Genomic DNA, 20,358 nt, shown 5'->3' with positions numbered 1-20,358 from the left:
TTTGTATGGTGTTTACGTGGGTGGATCCGAGAAAAATAGTCTCCATGCACCAGTGTAGAAGGTAGCCTAACATTGACAGCAGTAGGACTCTTATTAGCGGCGTACCGTAGTTTTGCGGGCCCGTAAGGTCTGACCCTCAAAAAATGATATACAGTTGAAGACGGAAGTTTACATACACCTAAGACAAATACATTTAAACACAGTTTTTCACAATTCCTGACATTTAATCCTAGTAAAAATTCCCTGTCTTAGGTCAGTTAGGATCACCACTTTATTTTAAGAATGTGAAATGTCAAAATAATAGTAGAGAGAATTATTTATTTCAGCTTTTATTTCTTTCATCACATTCCCAGTGGGTCAGAAGTTTACATACACTCAATTAGTATTTGGTAGGATTGCCTTTAAATTGTTTAACTTAGGTCAAACATTTCAGGTAGCCCTCCACAAGCTTCCCACAATAAGTTGGGTGAATTTTGGCCCATTCCTCCTGACAGAGCTGGTGTAACTGAGTCAGGTTTGTAGGCCTCCTTGCTCGCACACGTTTTTTCAGTTCTGCACTAGGATTGAGGTCAGGACTTTGTGATGGCCACTTCAATACCTTGACTTTGTTGTCCTTAAGCCATAACTTTGGAAGTATGCTTGGGGTTGTCCATTTGGAAGACCGATTTGCAACCAAGCTTTAACTTCCTGACTGGTCTTGAGATGTTGCTTCAATATATCCACATCATTTTCCTTTCTCATGATGCCATCTATTTTGTGAAGTTCACCAGTCCCTCCTGCAGCAAAGCACCCCCACAACATGATGCTGCCACCCCCATGCTTCACGGTTGGGATGGTGTTCTTCGGCTTGCAAGCCACCCCCTTTTTCCTCCAAACATAACGATGGACATTATGGCAGTTCTATTTTTGTTTCATCAGATTAGAGGACAATTCTCTAAAAAGTACGATCTTTGTCCACATGTGCAGTTGTAAACCGTAGTCTGGCTTTTTTATGGCGGTTTTGGAGCAGCGGCTTCTTCTTTGTTGAGCTGCCTTTCAGGTTATGTCAATATAGGACTCGTTTTACTGTGGATATAGATACTTTTGTAACTGTTTCCTCCAGCATCTTCACAAGGTCTTTTGCTGTTGTTCTGGGATTGATTTGCACTTTTCGCACCAAAGTATGTTCATCTCTAGGAGACAGAACGCGTCTCCTTCCTGAGCGGTATGACGGCTGCGTGGTCCCATGGTGTTTATACTTGCGTACTATTGTTTGTGCAGATGAACGTGGTACCTTCAGACGTTTGGAAATTGCTCCCAAGGATATTGTGGAGGTCTACAATTTTGTTTCTGAGGTCTTGGCTGATTTCTTTTGATTTTCCCATGATGTCAAGCAAAGAGGCACTGAGTTTGGAGTAGTCCTTGAAACCAGGACAGGTAGGCCTTGAAATACATCCACAGATACACCTCCAATTCAAATAAAATTGAATGTATTCATAAAGCCCTTCTTACATCAGCTGATATGTCAAAGTGCTGTACAGAATTGACTCAAATGATGTCAATTAGCCTATCAGAAGCTTCTTAAGCCATGACATCATTTTCTGGAATTTTCCAAATTGTTTAAATGCACAGTCAACTTAGTGTATGTAAACTTCTGACCTACTGGAATTGTGATACAGTGAGTTATAAGTGAGATAATCTGTCTGTAAACAATTGATGGAAAAATGACTTGTGTCATGCACAAAGCAGATGTCGTAACAGACTTGCCAAAACTATAGTTTGTTAACAAGAAATTTGTGGAGTGGTTGAAAAACAAGTTTTAATGACTCCAACCTAAGTGTATGTAAACTTCTGACTTCAACTGTACAATTCTACACATTTTGCCATTTGCCATTTTGCCAAATTATTTCTTTGCAGTTGTATAGCTAATCTCATGCTATTCTACACATTTTGCCATGTGGCTGAGCGAAAATGTTGCTCTTTTAAAGCTAATTTCCTACAATTCTACACATATTGCCATGGGGCAGAGGGAAAATTAGCAGTTATATAGGTAATCCCATGCTATTCTACACATCTTTCAATGAATCTGAGAGAATGTTCAATTTTTAAAGTAAATTTGCTGCAATTCTATACATTCTGCCATGAGGCTGAATTTTTTTCTTCAGTTTTACAGCTAATTTCCTGTAATTCTATTTTTGTTATGCAATGTCTTTTGATGTGTTCATATCCTACCTGGGGAGAGGGGGGGGGGCGACCTCCAGGGGTGAGTCCCCTACCTCCATATCACGCAAGTCTCACCGACGTCGATTTTACGCGTGGTGTATCTGGGCCATTATATTCCTCAATAATTAATAGTTAGGCTATAAATTTAAAAGCAGAAAATATTATAGAATGTATTCTAAAACTAAAGTTTCAGACCCACTCATCACACCACAAATAGGTATTTGTAACCAACTAAACTTCTGTTTCACTTGCCAGGTAAAGAGGACTTTGATAAGTTCTATACCCACAAGATGGCGTCCAAACCTCAGAGGCCTTTTGGAGTTTTCATCCATTGAGGTAAATTAACACTGAGGTAGGCCTGTGTCCACTGCATACTAGTATACTGTCACTATTTCAATTAAGAAGTACAATTTTACTGGATATTATAAACATGCTTGTTTGGAGGTTGGAAGAAATGTGCACCAAAAATATCTTCCAAAATGAACTGCACTGGAAAAATCACAGAACATAGGCCCAGGCCTGATATTGGCCTGATCAAGAATTGTTTTTGTAATTGTATTATTCAGAACCAACATACTTTTCAGCAACCAATATCCAGTGTTGGGGAGTAGTGAACTATTATAATAATAATAATAATAAATGCCATTTAGCAGACGCTTTTATCCAAAACGACTTAAATTCTACGTATTGGTGGTCCCGGGAATCGAACCATAAAATATTCACACCTTTTGAATTTTCCACATTTTGTTGTGTTACAAAATGTGATTCCAATTGATTTAATTGTTTTTAAATATTCTGGGATCTACACAAAATACTCTGTAATGCCAGAGTGGAAGAAAATTAAGCAACTCCAGTGTATATTTGGCCTTGTATTTTAGGTTATTGTCCTGCTGAAAGGTGAATTCCTCTCCCAGTGTCTGGTGGAAAGCAGACTGAACCAGGTTTTTCTCTAGGATTTTGCCTGTGCTTAGCTCTGTTCTGTTTACTTTTATCCTAAACCTCCCTAATCCTTGCCGATAACAAGCATACCCATAACATGCAGCCACCACCACAAATATGAAGAATGGTACTTAGTGATTTGTTGGGTTGGATTTGCCCCAAATATAACGCTTTTTTATTCAGGACAAAAAGTTACTTTCTTTGCACACATTCTTTTTTTGCAGTATTAATTTAGTGCCTTATCGCAAACAGGATGCATGTTTTGGAATATTTTTATTCTTTACAGGCTTCCTTCTTTTCACTCTGTGATTTATGTTAGTATTGTGGAGTAACTACAATGTTGTGATCCATCCTAAGTTCTCTGTAACTGTTTTAAAATCACCACTGGCCTCATGGTGAAATCCCTGAGCAGTGTTCTTCCTCTCTGGCAGATGAGTTAGGAAGGGTGCCTGTATCTTTGTAGTGACAAAGTACAATTAATAACTTCACTATGCTCAAAGAAATATTCAATGCCTGCTTTTTTATCCATCTACCAAAAGGTCCTCTTGCGGAAAACCTTCCTGGTCTTTGTGTTTTAATCTTTTTGATATTCATTGCTTGACTGAAGAATCTTAGAGATAATTGTATGTGTGGGGTACAGAAATGAGGTAGTCATTCAAAAATCATGTTTAACACTATTATTGCACATAGAGTGAGTGCAACTTATTATGTGACTTGTTAAGCAAATGTTTACTCCCGAGTGGCGCAGCGGTCTAAGGCACTGCATCTAAGTGCAAGAGGTGTCACTACAGTCCCTGGTTCGAATCCAGGCTGTATCACATCCGGCTGTGATTGGGAGTCCCATAGGGCGGCGCACAATTGGCCCAGCATCATCTGTTTTTTTTATGTATTTAGGCTTGCTATAACAAAAGGGTTGAATATTTATTAACTCAATACATTTCAGCTTTTAATTTTTGTATGAATTTGTAAATATTTCGAAAAATATTTTCCCACTTTGACATTATGGGGTATTGTGTGTAGGCCAGCGACACAAAATCTCAGGCTGTAACAAAGCAACATGTAGAAAAGTCAAGGGGTGTAAATACAGTACTTTCTGAAGACACTGTATAGGTAGTTCAACTAGTAATTTAACGACATTTTAGAGTAGCTTGGTGGAAGTTCAACTAAATTCAAATCTAGGTAGTGTTTTTAGTGTTTTAGTGTTTTTAGTGGGGGGGTTTTGCCCTCTAGTTGTGTAGCTAGATATTGGAACAACACACTACAATAAAATATGGGTGAAGTAGGCAATCATTTTCTTTATTTTTCGGCTTCAGGCCTGCCTCATTCTCACTTGAAACATAGATTTTGTTATTAATAGGCTAAATTACACATTCTGTTAACATATGACCTGATCTGCTCTTGCAATATGTAGTCTGACATTTCAGATTTACATACAGTTGAAGTCGGAAGTTTACATACTTAGGTTGGTTTTTCAACCACTCCACAAATGTATTGTTAACAAACTATAGTTTTGGCAAGTTGGTTAGGACATCTGCTTTGTACATGACAACAATTGTTTACAGACATTATTTCACTTATAATTCACTGTATCACAATTCCAGTGGGTCAGAACCTTACATACACTAAGTTGATTGTGTCATTAAACAGCTTGGAAAATTCCAGAAAATGATGACATGGCTTTAGAAGCTTCTGAAAGGCTAATTGACATCATTTGAGTCAATTGGCGGTGTGCCTGTGGATTTATTTCAAGGCCTACCTTCAAACTCAGTGCCTCTTTGCTTGACATCATGGGAAAATCAAAATAAATCAGCCAAGACCTCAGAAACAAAATTGTAGACCTCCGCAAGTCTGGTTCATCCTTGGGAGCAAGTTGCAAACGCCTGAAGGTACCACGCTCATCTGTACAAACAACAGTACGCAAGTATAAACACCATGGGACCACGCAAACGTCATACCGCTCAGGAAGGAGACACATTATGTCTCCTAGAGATGAACGTACTTTGGTGCGAAAGGTGCAAATCAATCCCAGAACAACAGCAAAGGACCTTGTGAAGATGCTGGAGGAAACAGGTACAAAAGTATCTATATCCACAGTAAAACAAGTCTTATATCGACATAACCTGAAAGGCAGTTCAGCAAGGAAGAAGCCACTGCTCCAAAACCGCCATAAAAAAGCCAGACTACGGTTTACAACTGCACATGGGGACAAAGATCATACTTTTTGGAGAAATGTCCTCTGGTCTGATGAAACAAAAATAGAACTGTTTGGCCATAATGACCATTGTTATGTTTGTAGGGAAAAGGGGGAGGCTTGCAAGCCGAAGAACACCATCCCAACCATGAAGCACGGGGGAGGCAGCATCATGTTGTGGGAGTGCTTTGCTGCAGGAGGGACTGATGCACTTCACAAAATAGATGGCATCATGAGGCAGGAAAATTATGTGGATATATTGAAGCAACATCTCAAGACATCAGTCAGGAAGTTAAAGCTTGGTCTTCCAAATGAACAATGACCCCAAGTATACTTCCAATGTTGTGGTAAAATGGCTTAAGGATAACAAAAGTCAAGGTATTGGGGTGGCCATCACAAGTTCTGACCTCAATCCTATAGAAAATTTGTGGGCAGAACTGAAAAAGCATGTGCGAGCAAGCAGGCCTACAAACCTGACTCAGTTATACCAGCTCTGTCAGGAGAAATGGCCCAAAATTGACCCAACTTATTGTGGGAAGTTTGTGGAAGGCTACCCGAAACGTTTGACCCAAGTTAAACAATTTAAAGGCAATGCTACCAAATACTAATTGAGTGTATCACATCCACTGGGAATGTGATGAAATAAATAAAAGCTGAAATAAATCATTCTCTCTACTATTATTCTGACACATTCTTAAAATAAAGTGGTGATCCTAAATGACCTAAGACAGGGAATTTTTACGAGGATTAAATGTCAGGAATTGTGAAAAACTGAGTTTAAATGTATTTGGACAAGGTGTATGCAAACTTCCGACTTCAACTGTATGATACTTTTTCACAAAGTAGTTTGGATGTAGTGAACTACTTTTTCACAGTAACTTTAGTTTACTTAACTTTAGTAGCTTAACTTATTTTGTTGTGAAGTAATTGGTAGCTTGGTATGCTATCTTTTTATAGTGGCTTCCTCAAAACTGTCAATACATCATTGTTCTGCCACCTGCAACAATTACCTTGATATAGAAACCAGAACAAATGCATTCCATGATCCTATAAGTATTAAATACAAATGAATCTGGTCATTTATGACCTAAGTGCCCCTAAAAAGTTTATATATACGTTGCATTCAGAACGTATTCAAACCCCTTCCCTTTTTCCACATTTTATTACGTTTGCAAACCTTATTCTGAAATGTGTTAAATAATTGTTCCCCCTCATCAATCTACACACAATACCCCATAATGACAAAGCAAAACAGGTTTTTAGATTTTTTTTGCAAATGAATTAAAAAATAAAAACAGAAATACCTTATTTTCATAAGTATTCAGACCCTTTGCTCTGATACTCTAACTTGAGCTCAGGTGCATCCTGTTTCCATTGATCATCCTTGAGATGTTTCTACAACTTGATTGGAGTCAACCAGTGGTAAATTCAATTGATTGGACATGATTTGGAAAGGCACACATCTGTCTATATAAAGTCCCACAGTTGACAGTGCATGTCAGATCCCAAAGCAAGCCATGAGGTCGAAGAAATTGTCCGTAGAGCTCCGAGATAGGATTGTGTCGAGGCACAGATCTGGGGAAGGGTACCAATTTTTTTTCCGCAGCATTGAAGGTCCCCAAGAACACAGTGGCCTGCATCATTCTTAAATGGAAGAAGTTTGGAACCACCAAGACTCTTCCTAGAGCTGGCAGCCCTGCCAAACTGAGAAATCAGTGGAGAAGGGCCTTGGTCAGAGAGGTGACCAAGAACCCGATGGTCTCTCTGACAGAGCTCCAGAGTTCCTCTTTGGAGATGGGAGAACCTTCCAGAAGGACAACCATCTCTGCAGCACTCCACCAGTCAGGCCTTTATGGTAGAGTTGCCAGACTGAAGCCACTCCTCAGTAAAATTCACATGACAGCCTGCTGGGAGTTTGCCAAAAGGCACCTAAAGGACTCTCAGACCATGAGAAACAAGACAACGCAGGAGTGGCTTCGGGACAAGTCTCTGAATGCCCTTGAATGGCCCAGCCAGAGCCCGGACTTGAACCCGATTTGAATATCTCTGGAGAGACCTGAAAATAGCTGTGCAGCGACGCTCGCCATCCAACTGACAGAGCTTGAGAGGGTCTGCAGAGGAGAATGGGAGAAACTCCCCAAATACAAGTGTGCGAAGCTTGTAGCATCATACCCAAGAAGACTCGAGGCAGTAATCGCTGCCAAATGTGCATCAACAAAGTACTGAGTAAAGGGTCTGAATACCTAAGTAAATGTGATATTTCAGTTAGATTTTTTTAAATTTGCAAACATTTCTAAAAACCTGTTTTTGCTTTGTCATTATGGGGTATTGTGTGTAGATTGATAAAACATTTAAATTAAAATATCAATTTTAGAATAAGGGGTCTGAATTCTTTCCGAATGCACTGTAGTTCTCATGCTTTAATACCTCAACGCAGAGGTCAACTGTAATTGTTGTTCTTTCAATCCAATTTGCGATGGCTTGAGCTTTTGACTGATTCAAGAGAACTGTCCACTTTCCAACAAACCCAATAGACCAATCTTTCCTCTGTTTCAACACATGAGCTAATTACCATTGGACAGCATCTAGAATCTAAGCATCAGTCTGTGGATTATGAGTCCTTGTCACAACCCCTGTTCTTTAATATGCTTCCTTTCAGATGCCACCCCTCTCAAGAAGCTGAAGTTCTCTCATTCATTGTTATCCCACTGTGGTTGGATGTCTATCCCTTCCCCCTCCTTCCACTTATAGTCAATATTGAGCACACTCGGCTGAAGGCAAAGGTGCATTGTGTGACAGAAAAGGACACTGCTGTTAAACAATGGCCCTAGAATGCATTTGAGGTCCTACTGAGGTTTCAGTGGTGTGCCTTGCCAGTCAGCATTCCCTAAAGAGGCCCAATTAAGGATATATTTTTCCCAATCATTCTTTTTTTAATGCAACTATTCTTTTACTTTTGTTCTAACGTAACATCTGTGCACATTTAGATGCATTAATGGATGTATTAGACAATACAAAACTGTCAATGCTAAAAAACATCAAGGTTTTTCACATAAAACATAAGATACCAATTGTATCAAATTTAAATATCAAATTGTATTTCCGGAGATTGGTAACATCACGCATTCAATTCTTATTTTGCCAACTGATACTGTAACTCGAAACATTGTATCAGCTGCTGTATTGCTATAACATGATACAATGTATCACTGTTTCTGTTACCATCATTGAAACAATGTTAATAATATCTATTTTGCTTTGAATTGAACCAGACCAGACGGTAGGGTGTTTGAGGCCCTCTGCTGTATGGAACGCACACATTGGAGCTAAATGTACAATAAATAACTCCAGGAACATGGAGGCACACTGGTTTCGTTGATAGAATCTTTCTCTTCATCCTGTATTTGTAATGTAAACACTGCCAAATGATCAACTCCGACAAAGGTATCTTTCGCCACGTATTCATCTTTTATCAACTTGCTTTTTGCATATGTAGGTGAAAGTATTGTACAGATAAGTGAACGGGACAAACTGAGGCAACTCCCGCCCCTGTTGCATATTCACACATAACTTCACTCTTCTTTTGATTTTGTCCTCTTCGCTATGGAAAACTGTTTTCCCCTTTCTAAAACATGCTAATCCCTCTGTCGTCTCGGTTGCTGGTAGGCTATGTGATCTGTCCCTAACCCCATTATCTATTTTTGTGCTTCCTTGTGCTGCCAAGCCCCTGACGTAATGCTTCGGGTTAATTATTCGCATGTGGAAAGCAATGCCGAGTCTCTCCTCTGGTACAACACGAGTAACCTAACTGCAGGAGAAAAAGTTAAGTCAAGATGGCAAAACACACAGATGCAGAGTGAAGGGGCACCGCTGCCCACAATTTAAAACTTTGTTGCGCCCCGTCTTGCGATCAACACCACCGATGCAGTTGTGCATGGAAGTGAGTAACGTTTTAAACATTTTCTTTGCCATTTTTTTACCAAAGTTCTGGAATATATTTGTCGACTATCTTGTCTGAACTGCTCTCGCCGAGTTGGCTGTCCAGTAGGCTACATCGGTAATAAATATGCTAACTTAAAAAACGGTGATACAGTAGGCTAACTTTTTAATAGGGGGAATACAATGTGTCCAGCTGGACGTTTTAATTTGCGAGGAAATGCTTAACGCTTGGGTCTGGCTCTCAGGAGTTTATGGAAACTAGACTGAATATGTATTGCATTACAGTGTAACATAGCTAAGCATTGGGCACATTTTTGGGAATGTTCTAGATTGCGCATTTGAAACTCCTCAATTATTTAATGTAGATCCCTATTCATTTTCCTCGCGCCGAATCGCATCACCTCCACATTTTTACAAAAGATCTAGCCTATCCTCGGTGCTCGTGTAGGGCAATGATTGCGACATGATTGCCCCAGTGCTGATGAAGCAAAGTGACCGTTTGAGACCTGTTAGTGCTGACATGGACCTATTTGTAAGGTAATATTTTGAAAAAAATGCGGTCTTTTCATTCAGGGTACTTTCAGTTTCGCCTAGTTGGCAGTCTACCGAGTATACAGTCTACAGGCTATTTTCGAGGCAATGTGTGGTGGAAAGCAATCATTTATGCTTTATCATATAGCTTACAGCAGGGACCCTTTGAACATAGCTGTCTGTAACATTATAATGTAAGGGACCGGCGCTTTTCTCTTTGGAAATAGCCTACCAGTCGGGATGTTGCGCCAATTACTACTGAGAGAGGGCTACTTTTAAATGAGAAGTATGACGCATACAGGCTTTGTTTCAGTAGGCAATGGGTGTCACTAATCTCCTGGTTTCAATGTGAAATGGTTTTTAAATAACAGCCTATTTCAAGTCTGCAGAGAGCAGTGTTGGCTGTCACATTTCCTCTGCATTTGGAGTTCACAGTCGGTAAAGACTTTACTAGATGGGTTTTGGATGCCAAGCTGTGTGTGTGTGTTACTGACAGACCATGTGTGACAGTGTCTCCCAACCAGTTATTTCCATCATTTCAGATCTAAATGGGATCCCTGTGGAAAATGCCAACAAAAGTAATGCTGGTGTGACAGCGCAGAGTGCAGGAGGAAAGCCGACTCTCCTGTCTGAATGTTAATACCCCCTGGTGCAGATGCACCTAGGAGAGCACCTTGCCACCACTCCCCTCAAGCTGAAACTTCAGTACACCTGCTTTTCTAAAAGCCTGGATGATGCTACGCCACTTGAACTGAGCACAACAGCTCAAACCCCTCCTGCTCAAAGTACATATTTCTGCTCCACTCAACATCAACAACAAAAACAGGCAAAAAGAAGAGCACATCCATCACAAGCTTTGACCAAAGTTTAACCACCAGAGCACCAAGTTAACTCAATTCTCCCGTGACACCAGGAAGGTCGCTAACTGGTTTCCCTGTTCGGCCTGGTGCCTGTGCCCCAGACCATGATGTTTCGCGACCAGGTGGGCATCCTGGGAAGCTGGTTTAAGGGGTGGAACGAGTGTGAGCAGACGGTGGCTCTGCTGTCGCTGCTGAAGCGGGTGTCGCAGACCCAGGCCCGTTTCCTTCAGCTGTGTCTGGAGCACAGCCTGGCTGATTGCACCGAGCTTCACGTGTTGGAGGGAGAGGCCAATAACCCAGGTAGGCACACCGACACACACACTATCTCCATCTTGACTGTCCATTTTTAAGTGGATAATGGCGATGCTCCGTTGAAGTTGGCCGGGAGAGGATTAGTGATTTTGGCACTGGTGCCACTTCACACATACACACATTTGAAGGTATTGCTCATGTCATTACCTTACGTCCTTCCACAGACAGCGAAGGGTTAACCGTGCCCATTGCCAGAGTCGGTGTAATGTGCCATGGCAACGATGAAGTCATAGCATTAGCTGGCCTGGCATCTTTGAATAGGACACCAGATCACACACGATTCCAGTGTTCTACTGTGGGGTTAAATCGGTTAGGGGTGGTGGTGGTCTGGTTTGTTGCATCAGGTTGGTATGTGGTCATGGAAACAAACACCCTGGCAACCAAACCGGCTCATGAAAAATAGAGTGGAGCGCTGGCTAGTGTGGTGTGATGATGAGAATAAACACTGTGTCTGTGTGTGTACTGATCCAATGTCTACAGCTGTATAGCCAGGACCACATCTGTCGGTCGGCACTGCCTTAATACACATTGAGAAACCGTCTGTAAAGATGGATATGTTATCATTTCCCCCTACACAACACGCATACACACACCGCAACATGTGATTCCCATCAGAGTTTCTAGTGGGCAGTGGCTGACTCTCTCTCAGCCTCTCTTTGCACTGTGTTCTATATGAGGACGTTTTAATGCAGTACAGCCCCTGTTATTGTCCAATATAAATTTGGAAACATTATTGACGGACTGTATGAAGTTCTCAGGTGGGTCACTCCCAAGCCCTAGTTGGATGTAGACTGTACACTGAGATCAAAGGATGCTTTTTTAAATCCAAAGTGATTTATAGTCGTGCTTACATTTTATGTGTGGGTTGCCCTGGGAATTAAGCCCACAATCCTGGTGTTTCTTTCTGTCTACACTGATATCAAGTGTATGGTTGTCTGAATCACATTGTTATGTTCATTGTAATGTCTTCAGACACAGAAGTGTGGATGGCGGGTTAAATGAATTCAAAAAAGTCTCAGGCAGATTTAAGATGTATAAATCCAAGTCTTTGATGTCTATTTTATTGTTGTGAGAAGGTTGGAAAAATATGCATATTTGTGGTAGAAATTGATGTATGTGGCCCTCGCGGGGTTAATTTGTAGCTGGAAGATCTATGTTGAGTGGAAAGGTTCAACTATTTGGAATGTACTGTACTAATGAAAGGAATCCAGAATGTACCTACTTATTTCACTGCATGAAGAGACTGCTTTGTTCCCCGGACGAAGTGATGCAACTTATTTGCTGCTTGTCACAGCAAGTCAAGAGCCAAAAGACTGATGATCAGTGTGTGACTGTGTGTGTGACTAGGTTAAGGGAGAGGGGGATTCATTTTAGTCACTGGATGAGGTCACACTTTATTTGGATAAACCATTTGTAGATGCTCTAAAGATGGTCATACTCTCTGTTGCTAAGCAACTGCTTGCTAAGATAACGGTTCGTTTTACAACAAGAGTTAGGGTAAGGGTTAAAGTTAGGACAGGGTTTTTCCAAACTCTGTCCTCGGGACCCCAATGCGTGCATATTTAGATTTTTTGCCCTAGCTCTACACAGCTGATTCAAATAAGCAACTTATCATCAAGCTTCGATCATTTGAATCAGCTGTGTAGTGTTTGGGCAGAAACCAAAACGCGCACCCCTTGGGGTCCTGAGGACAGAGTTTGGAAACCCCTGGGTAAGGTTTAAGGTTAGGGCTAGCAGATAGATGCTCTACAGACTAACAATCCAAATAAAGTTTTACCGACATTTAATTTCATTGCGATTTCACCATTGCATTTCTACGGAAGATTATCAGACCTATTGTTGTGCTGATCGAATCTGGAAGTTACCTCTGTTCAAGTCATTTTACCTAATTGTTTTTTGTTGTGCTGTGGCACTGCTCTGTCCTGACGTGTTTTTCTATTCTTTTCTAGTTCTACTAACCCTCTCTCTTCCCTCCCTCCTTCATGCTCAGAATCTTTTTTCTCAATCTCCCTCCCGGTGTGATAAGCACAGCAGACGTATTTTTCTTATTGAAAAAGAGAATGCAACGCTTACACGTTCCATTATCCTATTATCCTCCGCTGTCATGTTCAGCCTATTACTATCTAGGCTAATATCAGTATCTATATGTCCAGGAATATCCACTTAAAAATGAACAGGTGCTCTGTTGGTCAGTACTAAGAAGCAATGCTAAGAACACCGTAGTCCTCTTCTATGGGCAAAATGGAGGGCTGTCGTATTTGAGATTGTCTGCAGTGTCATTTCACCATTCTAGTACCGCAGGGGACGAGCAGCTGGATTGGTTCAGAGTTGGTAGCGCCGCTTGCTCATTCAAAAGTTGGTGAGACGAGGATGATGATTCAGTGTGGCACAGACATGATGGCATAGCCACCTCAGGGAGCTGTCAAGTAGCATTAGGAGGACCATAGTGTCTTTACTTGTAAGGACCACACTGTCCATATCATGAGGACTTGTCAGGAACTGGTTTTGTCTGATCTTATTCTAGCCTGGTTCCAGATCTGTATGTGCTGTCTTGTTAACTCCTATGCAATGGTCATTGTGATTCCGACGACAGAATGGCAAGACAGCACAAACAGACCTGGGACCAGGCTCCTCTTGGCACCTTTCTCAATAGATTGGTTCACTGCATGTTGTAGCCTAATGATAATCTGCTGCTGGTCACCTCATTTCAGATGTCATGGAGGGTTGGGCGATTTTATCAAATTCATTTGAATGTAAGTTTTAGCGCGATTTTCCAAATGCCTGTATCGCAAGAATGAAGGTTTTTATGCGTGTTTAACTTTTTGGCCTCATCTCCTTCGCTCCTTCTGTGCTGTGTGCACTGTGCACCTTACCACTCGCACACAGACACCAAGCCCCTCCCTCTGCCACTCACAACAAAGACAAAATAATCACTTCTTCCTCTGACAATAAGCAGTTTAAACTCACTATTTGCATTTGAGCCAACAGAATCGGTCATATGGACGCCAAAACGCTTTGAGACATTCTTGTACTGTAATAGTAGAGAACATAACCTTTCTAATGATACACTTTATGTTTGAACTCCCAAAATGTAGAACAGAGCAGACCCTACTAAAACGGGAGTAATAATAAACATGATTGTGGAAAATGTATGCTCCGTTTCCGTCGCAAGCGTCATTGCGTACCACATACCTCTAGCAGCAATTTAGCCACAGACTTATGCACTAGCTGTCTGTTTTATACATTTGCAATGAGCATAAAAATACACATTTAGATAAGGAATTGGCAACCTGTTCTCAATATGAGAAATTAGCATCTTTTCCACGTAGGCCACATGATTTCCACATTTTAAACAAAGTTCACATGCTATGTTGTTCAAATGGACTGGAGGATGTATTCATAACAGTTCTACCTTGTTAGCAAGCAAATAGATCCAATTTGGCTAGACTTGAAAATAAAGATCAGCTGGCTACATACTAGCAGGTGGGCTTGAGATTGTTTGTGAGACCTGTGTTAATGTTCTATAATATCTGCTACAAGGAATTTGGTCTTTAGTGGATGTGCATGGTTCTGGTTAAATTTGTAACAAAAATGGCTTTTTATAGACCGACTTATTGCAAAAAAGCAGAAAATATTTGGTTTATATTTAGCCTAGGTATAATTATATAAGCCCTGATTTCTGTTTTAGATGCAGTGTATTGACCTTTAGTTATGCAACAAAGCTTATTTAGAGAATTAAAAAAATATAGCTATCATGAATCACCCATGTTTGAATTTTTTAAAGATTTTTAGGCCATATCGCCCAGGCCTAACGTCATGCTTCCCTGCGTTCACCGCTGATGAAAAACCATGGACGGAAAACGGCATTCCTTGCTGAAGTCGTGAATGGGTTCCGATGATGGGGATATTGTCTAGGAACGTGGGCATGGAACATAGTTGGGAAGTAACAGCAGAGGATATAATAGGGCTTTCCAATGGAAGAATGAAGCCATGGTGAAGGGAAATAATATGAAGTTATGTTAGGACCTCTTTAATGTCTTGTATTTTAGGGGTGCCCTTTTTGTCTACCTGGGACAACCAGGGTAATAGTGTATTGTACTGCACTAGTGAACAGCTTGAAATCATTTCTACTGCAAACCCCTGAAGTTCCAGTGGCCAAACAGTATATTGTTTGTTTAATAAAAGTAATTTTGATACAAGCTACATGTCATCCAAGATAGACATATATGGGATAGATTAGTAGAAAACATAGTAACTATAGAGTGAAAGGTAGTAGTGGCTGAAGTGGAATTTGAAGCTGAACCTCCAACTTCACCACCCCTGCTCAGAAACTACTACCACCACTCCTTCCCAGACACCCCCATTCTTCAGTGACCAACACTCCAGATTTGCTCAGGTCTCCCCAGCCTCAACCCTCCTCTTCGTCGTCTTCCAGCTGTTTTTCTGAAGAGGAAAAGTCCTAGTCCCCTGTCCTGTCTAGCAGAAGAGAAAAGAGCCCTTGTCTCGCGTTTGGGTGTTGAACTATTTCATTGCACCCACGCATGAGCAAACAGTTTATTTCTGGCCACTCGGCTCCGTGTTCCGTGAACTCATACGGAACCACAGGAATGGTGGGACGGAGGACCTGCCAAAAAAAAATCCCTCCTAGTCTCCCTCGGAGCAGTCGGAATCAAACGCCACTTTTTCCCCCTTCCCAACACTAACGGCAACACAAAGTCTTGACTTGACTGAAAGAAAGAAACAGTGACTGAAGAAGCTTTTCTTAGTAACTCCTCTGAATGACTTCAGTAGGGACCATACTTCCACTATGTAGTAAGTTGAGCTTGAATTAAAGTACTTGTACCGACGTCAAGTCAGACATTTTGAATGAGCGTCATAGTTTCTAATTCTAGTACAAAATCGGTAATTGTGATTTTAATTAATCTGCCTACACACGCATCACTATTTTGTTTTCAAGATAAGGCTTGCGCAAGGCTAGTTCTTTATTCCAGCTTTAAGCAGGGGTTGGAACCAGTTCAGTAAACAGAACGGAACTTGTAACGAAAGTAATTCATACTGTTCCGGAACAGAACCGTTATTTTAAAAGCAGGGGAACCGGTTAATAGCATTATTTTACGTTCCAGGCATTTTTTTCTAGTCCCACAACAAAATGCAAGACAGCGCCTATGCAAAGCCTTCACTCTGTCACTCAAACATATTCCAGTGTCTAACCTGCAAGCTGAAAATCTTTGCCTGTGCGTGTTTAGGCAACACCCCCCCCCCCCCCCCCCCCCCCCCCCCCTCCCCCGACATTACAGGCTTGACTCAGAAGATGGGGAGAGATTTTTAATTGGCTAGAGAAGAATGGATTAACTTTTTCAATGCTAGTTAAGGATACTATAGCTCAGTTATCAAATTTCATGTTGGATTTATTAACTACAAAAAGGTAAGACGTGTTTTTCATTCTGGTGCCGCTCTGCACACAAGCTTGCTAGCTCAAAGAACATAAAGTTCCTCAATGGAAGCCGTTCCTCCTACTGTAGGTATAATTCTGTGGGCCTAATTCAGGTAATGCATGTACATAACAAGATGCCCAGCACTTCAAGCCTCCTCCTGAACCCTCTCTCTCTTCCCCACATGCAAAATTTCAGTCACATCTTGCGCCATAGGCTACACTTCTCTGTCCATCATGCATGTAAACTAGCCTGCCTGCTCTAGCCACACTGGTGGTGAAGTCATTTAATGAGCTAAATGTAAAAACCTGTTGTCACGGGTTAAAAAAATAACAATATACACCGGTAGTCTTTTGGGCTTCGAACCGGTTAAGAATTTATTTTGCTGGTCGGAACAGTGGAACGAAACAATTAATTTTTTGGATTGGAAAATTGTTGGTTCCAACCCCTGGCTTTGAGTGCCCTGTAGAGTGTTGTTATTTTTTTTGTATTGCATGGTTTATGCAGTCAAGTGTTTTAACTGAAGCAGTGCTGTGGACTAATTTGATGAGTTACCACCAGTGGACAAGTATGGATTTCGAGAGACCTAATTCCTTGAGGATTCAACACAGCATTCTGCACTGAGTGATGTGTTAAGAGCCCACAATCCAACACAGACCGTCTCTGACAATCTGCTGCAAAATGGAGCTATGTGATTCTCCCTCCCACTATATTTCAGCCCCAAACCCTTTCGATTCTAACCTTGAGCTGCTGACGCGAAGCTTCTAGGTTGAGACTAATGGAACAACTGAGGGGTACCCCGCCTAAATTACGATTGCGGAAACCTTCCTCCTACAAGTCGCTCTAACCCCTTTTTAGCAGCTGTGTGGTTTGACCAAAGGTGTGAATGGATGCTTCGTCAGCACTTGGTGCCTGAGACTGCGGCATGTAATATTCAGGCTCCACCCTCTGTCTGGACAGGTGAAACACATGGGCAAACCTCATTGATGAATAGGCAGCAGACGCAGACCACAAACCATTTGGTGTTTCCCTATATAGTTTCTACCCTCCCTTCCTCCTGAGGCAGCTGGCCATTTTGGTGGCATTAAACAGTGCATTTCATTGTATACAGAGGCTTGGGCCCCATCCAGTCCCAACTGTGTGTGCACTCACTGCAGGCACTGCTGAGGCATCAAGAAGACAAGGGAGCACTAGGCACCGCACACATGACATGGGGTTGGCCAGGGACAGGACTGCCTGGCCACTACAGGCTTGTATAACAGCCTTATGGGGCCCACTGTACAGTATGTGATGGAGACATTAGTGCCATTTGATGTAGTTGGACAAACTGGGAGGGACTATTTTAGTGGAGGATTTAGCACTTGGAAAGACGTGCTTGTCACAGACTACACTGCATCGCTGCCAGCCACATCCTTCTCCCCTCACTGAAAGGTGTCAGCCTAGACCAAGCGCCCCGATAGTCCTTGACAGAGCTCATTGGCCGACACAGGGTCACTGTTGTGCTGAGCCAGGATGACAGCAGCAGGCGAGTCCGAGCCCACGGCAACTGTTTCCCGTGAGATGAGCACAAGAGGGGACTTTGACTCTGGTAGCTTGGTAGTGACCTCACTGGTTCCTTCCAGAGACTGGTGGAAGAGTAAGTGTTGCTTCCTTCCCTCTCATAGCCCGAGCCTGGGTTTGAACCAGGTCCCCTCTGAACACGTCAACAGTCAACCTCAAAGCATCGTTACTCATCGCTCCACAAAAGCTGCAACCCTTGAAGAGCAAAGGAAACAACTACTTCAAGGTCTGAGCGAGTGATGTCACCAATTGAAACGCTACTAGCGCGCACCGCTAACTAGCTAGCCATTTCACACCAGTTCCACTCACTCCCTTTGTCCCCAGCAACCATTGATGCTGTTGACCCGGATCAATGTAACAATATTGCTTCTGTCCCTTTCCTTGCCGCAACCTGGGCTGGAACCAGGGACCCTCTCCACACAACAGTTTCTCGCTGGGGACACACTTTCTATTTGTCACTCAAAAAGGTGGACCTAACCAGAGTCGCTGACCACAACCAAAACGAAACGGGTCAAGTTTTAAGAGGGGTTCTGAAAGACATTCATGGGGGTGTCCACTACAAGTTGAATGGCAACAACAGCTGGGATCTAAAAGACACCCACCATGAGAGCCCACTAAATTTGCCAAGAGGCAAACAGAAGAAAAACCCACACCGAACTTGAAGAGCAAATCCAAAACGGGGAACGATTGTTTTTCTAGAAATCAAATGGGGAGAGCCAACTAAAGGTGTTAACCCTCCACATCTCTCAAGACAACTGGAGCACTGTGCCAGCCGCTCTTAAATATCACCTGGGCCAGCACAGGTGAAACACCTTCTGACTAACGCGATGGACAAGCCAGCACAGGTGTAACACATACTTACTAACGAGGTGACGCTAATCGGTGCACCCCATGTGCTAACGTGCTCCAACAGATTTGTTTTTGTTTTTAAGGTGGTGTCCTGCAGCAAGCTCAAAGGAACTCTGACATTATATCCAAACATGAGCTCATTCGAACTAAAACCAAGAGATTCTTGAACAACTTCCCGCGCTGCAAACAGCACAAAAGGGACCCCTTCATCCCAGTCTTTCTCAAACCCAAAGCGGTAAGCTCTCAACATGACTTTAAAGTCTGATAAAATCTCTCAAGCACCTTGACACTCTGGGTGGTAGGCACTAGAGGGGCGATGGGTAACACCCAATTGCTGTAGCACTTGCTGGAAGACTTTTGACATGAAATTCAAACCTTGGTCTGATTGCACTACGTCGGCGTACAGAGGCCCATTATCAGCAACCATCACTCCTGCGTTCCAATGGCATGTTGTGTGCCGTGTCTTTGGCTATGCCGGATTAAGTGATATGACATGGTATTCTATAAAATCCTTTCTCCGTAATTAATATTACCTGATTGAGCTAATCATGTAAATGTAATTAACTAGAAAGTCGGGGCACCACAAAATAATATTTATAGAGCTGTTATCTTCCGAATAAACTCTTAAAGACCTAGTAATATTTTACATCAATAGCAGTCAATATTAATCGTCACCTTATTTCAGTCTCATCCGAGAGTCTTCACGAACCCTGGCTAACAAGTTGAATCAGCAATACAAAATTGGGTTTAATTATTTATTTACTAAATACCTAACTAATCACACAATTACATATACACAGAATGAATCATACCTTGATTACAAATTACGTCATAAAGGAAAACGTCCCTAGCGGGCGGAACAGATATGACAGCTGGTTACACAAAAGAAAAGGGGGCTGGGTTTGAGTGAAAGCTCAGTAAGACTGAGGAACAAAGGGAGAAGCGATGTCTCTATCGTAAATACAGTATCTTATGCATCTAAATTACCGCCCATTTGGAAAATGAAAATGCAATAAATATTTACTCTGATCTGCGCTTCGGTAGGTTGGTGGTAGATGGAAGGCCGTGTTGCCCAACCGAGTCCTTTGAAGAAATCTCTGGTGATAAATTGGATACGTTGTAGTAACGTCGTTGTGTGGTAGACGGGATACTCTGTCTCTTCTTTCCTAGCCCACGTTTCCAGCTGCTGTTGCTAACTCAACGGCTAGGAGGTATCACTTCTGTAGTGAATAAGAGTTCAAAGTTCATACCATTCGCAACCAAAGCTCACGCTGAGGTTGGCTTAGTTCTGTAGTTGACATCTGAACCATTCTGATATCGGATCGTCATCCTAACATCCTCGGAACAGTTAGTTATTTGTCCTTTTAACGCAGAGGCTGCAGACCTCACGTACTTGGAACAGGAGGTTACATATTCGTCAAGGCTTTATATTGTGGAGGGAGAGGAGGGCGTGTTTTGAAAAGTTTTATAACCCATGTCTCTTCACAGGGGCGGGCCACTGATTGAGCAGAGCCCTAACATTATGAAAACCCAAATCTCTCAT

General features: G+C 42.0%; 1 protein-coding gene across 4 annotated transcripts in view; it reads left to right on the top strand.

Annotated features, from left to right (window-relative positions):
• The first annotated feature begins 8,975 nt into the window (after positions 1-8,975).
• samd4a (sterile alpha motif domain containing 4A) overlaps positions 8,976-20,358 on the top strand; it is a 99,045-nt gene continuing 87,662 nt past the window's right edge. Inside the window, exons 1-2 of one of the 4 annotated variants that reach the window (XM_070445077.1) lie at positions 8,976-9,272; positions 10,345-10,962. In XM_070445077.1, coding sequence (XP_070301178.1) covers positions 10,767-10,962 — 196 coding nt within the window. In that variant the 5' untranslated portion in view covers positions 8,976-9,272; positions 10,345-10,766. The remainder of the gene's footprint in view (positions 9,273-10,344; positions 10,963-20,358) is intronic. The other 3 variants (XM_023993891.3, XM_023993890.3, XM_023993894.3) reach the window with 3 other exon arrangements.

This window comes from Salvelinus sp. IW2-2015, linkage group LG9 (genome assembly GCF_002910315.2).
Source record: "Salvelinus sp. IW2-2015 linkage group LG9, ASM291031v2, whole genome shotgun sequence".
Classification (NCBI taxonomy): Eukaryota; Metazoa; Chordata; class Actinopteri; order Salmoniformes; family Salmonidae; genus Salvelinus; species Salvelinus sp. IW2-2015.
The sequence above is the reverse complement of the archived record's forward strand: the minus strand, read 5'-3'. Positions and strand labels throughout refer to the sequence as shown.